Below are 5600 nucleotides of genomic sequence, written 5' to 3' on the forward strand. Positions count from 1 at the left end.
GAATCTTTTTAAAGTCCTGATTTCTGGGCCTCAGGAGTTTAAAAAGATTCCCAGGTGGTTCTAATGTGCAGCCAAGGTTGAGAACCACTGCTCTAGTGCCACAGGACAGAGCTGCTTTTACTGAGATGGTTGTTTGCCTGTGGGAGGGCTGGTATGGTTGCAAAGCAGTGACAACAAAGACTTGGCTTCTAATTTCCAGAACCCCTTCTTTCCTGAAGACCCAGAGACTCCCAGAATTGGAGCCTGATTTTGTGCTGTTGTGGGATGAGTTCCCACACATGAGGGGAGGGCCCAGGATTACTCCAACTTCTCCACCTCAGGAAACAGCAATGAGACTAACAGCCCCCTCAGCAGGGAATCTGAACAGAAAAGCCACTTTCTATCTAACCAGACTGAGGGACTCTCCTATCACAATTCTCAGACTTTGCTGATTATTAGTACTGTGTGAGAAACTTACAAAAATCCAATGCCCAGGCCATACCCGATACCAGTGAAATCCGAATAGATGAAGGTGGGACAGGTGATTCCAATGTGCAGCCAAGTTTGAGACCCAGCACCCTAGGACACAGGACCAACAGGGAGCCCATACACATCAGGAAATGCATGAGGCACACACTTGTTTTTGTCTAAGTTTAATTTTATAAGAAAAAAGACACAATTGCAAGAAAACTGGGGACACTTAGGGTGGCCGAGGTTGAGCACATTTAATAATCCTCACTGGGAGAGGGTTAAAAACAATTGGACAGATTCCCTGAATCAGTAAATCATCGACTCAGATGCAAATGGTCAAAAGGGGGTATTATCATCTACCCCAAGGCCACAGACAAACAGGATTGTGGATCCCAGGGTGAGTCTGGGAGGTGTAACCCTGTGAAAGGCAGCTGTGATAGGTGTTGTCTGCCAGATACCAGTTTCTGGGCTGGCCCTGCTCCCTTCCCAGGTTCTGGGCAGGGATGGATGGCAGGCAGTTGGCTCAGTAGAACTCTGGAGGAACCTGAGTGGTGACTAGGGCTTGCCGAAGGGACAGGCTCATTTATGCTTTTTGGTGGGAAATTCCCGCCGGCCTTGCCCCAGGCTACCAAAGTTGCGCACACGATGGATGATCTGCAGCTGCCGCTCAATGGTCTCGGTGATGTTCACGTCATCTGGGATGTGGACATAACGGACGTTACGGCCTGTTACAAAGAGGTCATCCAGCTCAGCCTGACGCCCGTAACGGTCCGTGTAGGTGACGTTGGCTAGGCGGATGTTCATGAAAGCATCAACATTGTCTATGCGTCCGTGGGCCACGCTCTCATCCCGCAGGTCCACAGTGGTCACCTGGCCCTGGAGGCCCTGCAGCAGGATGATCAGGCTGTTCTCGGAGATTGTCCGTTCCTTCATCGAGTGGCTCACTGCCATTTTCCCACACTGCTGGCTGCTTGAGGGAGGAGCACACAGATGGGAGCTTTAGCAGGCTAGGGGGGTGCAGCTGCCAACTCCCCTCCATCAGGTTATATATAGTATAAAATCCCCAGCACAGATTTCCCCAAGTTTGCCCACCTCCCCAATTTGTGAGTCTAGAGCACCCTTATGAGCCAGGTGCTTCATGTACACACCGCAGAGAATCCTCTCACCACCTTGCAAGCCAAGGATTACTTATATTCATTTTATAAACAAGGAAAATGTGGCCAGGAGAGGTTAAGTCACTCACCCAAGGTCAAACAGTTGATAAATGGAGGTGCTAGGATTCAAATCCATAGCTACCCTATTCCAAAACACACCAGGGGTTCTGAACCCTCACCATAGCTTAGACTCACCCAGTGCGTTTTTACCTGGCCGCTACACCCCAGAGGTTCTGATTCATTTGGTCAGGGGTGGGACACTGGTATCCTATCTTTTAAAAGCTCCCCAGGTAATTCTAATGTGCACCCACGTTTAAAAACCACTGCTCTAAGATGCAGTTTATACTCTTGCTATATTCAAAGTACGGTCCCTGGACCCGCAGTTTCAGCATTACCCAGACAGTTGTTAGAAATGCAGAATCTCCAGTCTCTCCCAAGACCTTCTGACATGCATTTGAACATGAACCCTGGGTGAAATCATCAATAGTTCTCAAACATCAGAATCACCTGGAGGACTTACTCAAACATAATCCTGGGCCCCACTCCCAATTTCTAGCTCAGAGGGTCTGAGGTGGGGCCCAAGAATGTGCATTTCTAAGAGGTTCTCAGGTCTACACAATGCAGCCGCCATGTAAGTAGAAATTTGGCTCATTAATTTTAAAAAGGTAGCATATAAAGCCATAGGTTTTGAAGGCAGCGAAACCTGGGTTGGGATCTCCACTCCACCCACAAACTCTGTAAAGCAAGGGCTGCTACTTAATGTCTCTGAACACCTGTTTCCACATCTATTTTTTTGTTGCTGTTGCTAATCCTCACCCAAGGCTATTTTTCCATTGATCTTTTATTTTTTTTTAAATATATTTTTATAGCCCTAACTGGTCCGGCTAAGTGGATAGAGCGTCGGCCTGTGGACTGAAGGGTCCCAGGTTCGATTTCAGTCAAGGGCATGTACCTTGGTTGCGGGCACATCCCCAGTGGGGAGTGTGCAGGAGGCAACTGATCGATGTTTCTAACTCTCTATCCCTCCTCCCTTCCTCTCTGTAAAAAATCAATAAAATATATTAAATATATATATTTTTTTATTGATTTCCGAGAGGAAGGGAGAGGGAGAGATAGAAACATCAATGAGAATCATTGATTGGTTGCCTCCTGCACGCCCCCTATTGGGGGTCGAGCCCACAACCCAGGCACGTGCCCTTGACTGGAATGGAACCTGGGACCCTTCAGTCCGCAGGCCAACGCTCTATGGACTGAGCCAAACCGGCTAGGGCTGTTTCCACATCTATTAAACCATAGGCTAAATGAGGCTAACAGAATCTCACCACATTGAATGGGCTTGCCCTTGCTTTCAACATGCCCTGATATTTTATTAATGTAACTTTGCCTTCCTTATCCTTACATTCAGACTCTGAGTGGAAGGTGGTGGAACTTAAGACCTCGCTCAGGATCCCGACAGGGCTGAACAGGGTGGCACTGTGCGGCAAGCCAGCCCACGCCGCAGAGGAGGTAGGCTTGGAGCTGGGCGGCAAGGGCCTAGGATCCCACCAGCTTCGCCAGGAGCATGCGCCCGAGCACACACGCCCGGGCTGCACAGTGACTACTGTCAGGCATGGGCTCTAGGACGGGCTCTGCCGCTTTCCGGAAGGGAGACCTCTCCAAGCCACTTAGCTTCAAGCCAGTTAGCTCGCTGGTTAATGGGGATGGTGAAGAGCCTTTACTCACAGAGCCGTGGGAGTGGACTGGAGAGGAGCTACGCTCCGCAAATCGGTAAGACGCTGCTTCCGCTGCTCCCCACGGCCCTCCACGGTTCCGTATACCCTCCCCTCCGGCTCCGCCCCCGGGCTCCCCGGACGCACCTCGAGGGATTCTTTCCGTTTCCCGGTCCGCGTTCTAGCGGAAGCTAGCGGGCGCCTAGCTGGGCAGCCTTCCTCCGGCTGCGGGATTTAGAAACCATAGCAACAACCAGGCCGCTCTGACTCCTGGGAGCATAGATAGCGCTCTGTGCGCAGGACCGCGCCACCGCAGGCCGAGCCTGAACTACAATCCCCAGAATGCCCCGCGAGCGCTGCGTGACTCGCGCTTTTGCAACCCCCGGCCTACCTCATTGGTGGAAGGTCTCCTTCATTGGATTCATTCATTCATTCATTCATTCATTCATTCATTCATTCATTCATTCATTCATTCATTCATTCAACTAATATTAATTGAGCCGTCACCCTGTGTAAGGCTCCTTCCAAGGCTCCGGACATAGCGGTGACCAAAGAGACAAGCTTCCTGATCTGTTGACCCTTAAATCTACTGGCGGGGGCAGGGAGGGATGTCAATTAGAAAACAAGAACATTATGATAAAAGTTCTTCAGAGCATTGAAATAGGGTAATGTGATAGAGACTTGGTGGCCTTTTATTGGATGGTCAGGGGTGTCCTAATAAAGTGACATCTGAACTGAAATGAATGACATAAAGTCAATCTTGTGAAAACTAGCAGAGGAGCATTGCAGAGGAAACGGCTTGTGTGAAGACCTGGTGGAAATGAGCTTGCCAACTTGGAAAAACGGAAAGGCCAGTAAGACTGTGGAGAGTGGTGTGACAAGAGATCACAGAGGAAGACAAGAACCAGGTGTTCAGGACTTTGTAAGCCAAGGTAAGGAGTTTGGCTTTCTTGGTTAGGCATGTAGGTTCTGGAGGCAGTGCCAGGGTTCAAATGTGCTCTTTGCAAATGGACTTCAGACAAGTTAATTATTCTCTCTGTGCCCCGCTTTCTTCATCTATTACTAGAAGTGCAATGATAGGCTATCAAAGGGGAGTGACAAGATCTGATTTACATTTTTGAAAGGTCACTCTGTATAGCCTTGGAAAAGTTGCTTGTCTTCTCTCAGCCCCCACTTTCTCATATGAAAAGAAAAAAATAATGTCTATTTCAGAGAATTGTAAGGTTTGAGTGGCCTTCATTAAAGTGTGACAGCACCTGGCACATAGGAGAAACTCAATGAGTTAGGCTTGTTTGATTCCTTCACTCTCATACAGAAGCTTCACTATAAGCATGGAAGCTGGCTGCTGCATAGAACGCTGAAAGCCAGCTTTGATCTACAAGAAATGCCTATCTTAACACTGGATGTTAATGAAGATGTTAAAGACAAACTGTCTGGTTGAAAAGGTCAAAGAATTTTTGAGCACTTGGTGATCTTTCTGCAAAATGATTCCAGGCAGCAAAATGATTCCAGATACTTCAGCTTTGTGTATCTTCCCAGCTCTATATTCATACAAGTTTCTTTAGAAAACTCAAGTTTTTAACCATTTTTGTTCCAAGAAAACAAATTTTTTTTTAATGAATCTTATATATTCCCGGCCGGCGTGGCTCAGTGGTTGAGCCTCAACCTAGAAATCAGGAGGTCATGGTTCGATTTCCAGTCAGGGCACATGCCCAGGTTACAGGCTCGATCCCCAGTGGGGGGGCATGCAGGAGGCAGCCGATCAATGAGTCTCTCTCATCATTGATGTTTCCATCTCTCTCTCCCTCTCCCTTACTCTTTGAAATCAATAAAATATATTTTAAAAAATAATAAAATCAGGGGGGGTAGGGAGGCAGGGGGAAGGTCAATGGGGGAAAAAAAAGGAGACATATGTAGGGAGGCAGGGGGAAGGTCAATGGGGAAAAAAAAAGGAGACATACGTACTACTATTGACTGAACAGGGGAATGACAGGCAGAACGACTGGTCGCTATGATGTGCACTGACCACCAGGGGCAGATGCTCAATGCAGGAGCTTCCTCCAGCCTGCAGGCCCCAGGCCAGCCAAGGCAGGTGCCAGAGGCCCCGCTCCCCCCACCCCTTTGCCCCGCTGGTCGCCCTGCAGAGGGAGGCGACCAGTGGTGGGGGGTGGGGCTGGTGAGCGGGCAGTGCCAGGCTGTCCAAGGCAGGTGCCAGCAGGGGCCTCCTGATTGCCCCGCTGGTCACCCCACAGATCAGCTCTGATAGCTGGCCAGGCCTAAGGACCCT

General features: G+C 49.2%; 1 protein-coding gene across 4 annotated transcripts; it reads right to left on the reverse strand.

Moving 5' to 3' along the window:
- Nucleotides 1–628: 628 nt before the first annotated feature.
- On the reverse strand, nucleotides 629–3637 carry LSM10 (LSM10, U7 small nuclear RNA associated). 4 transcript variants are annotated; one of them, XM_005868600.2, is made up of 2 exons: nucleotides 3461–3637; nucleotides 629–1420 (listed from the first exon to the last, which is right to left on the reverse strand). In XM_005868600.2, the coding sequence occupies exon 2, from the start codon at nucleotides 1399–1401 to the stop codon at nucleotides 1030–1032; it is 372 nt and encodes a 123-aa protein (XP_005868662.1). In that variant the 5' UTR covers nucleotides 1402–1420; nucleotides 3461–3637; the 3' UTR covers nucleotides 629–1029. The 4 variants fall into 4 exon arrangements, with proteins under 4 accessions (XP_005868662.1, XP_005868660.1, XP_005868661.1 ...); XM_005868598.2 differs by having other exon boundaries at nucleotides 629–1417; nucleotides 3461–3636; XM_005868599.2 differs by lacking the exon at nucleotides 3461–3637 and adding an exon at nucleotides 3327–3449 and having other exon boundaries at nucleotides 629–1417.
- Between the last annotated feature and the right edge of the window lie 1963 nt (nucleotides 3638–5600).

Source organism: Myotis brandtii, unplaced genomic scaffold (genome assembly GCF_000412655.1).
Source record: "Myotis brandtii unplaced genomic scaffold, ASM41265v1 scaffold274, whole genome shotgun sequence".
Classification (NCBI taxonomy): domain Eukaryota; kingdom Metazoa; phylum Chordata; class Mammalia; order Chiroptera; family Vespertilionidae; genus Myotis; species Myotis brandtii.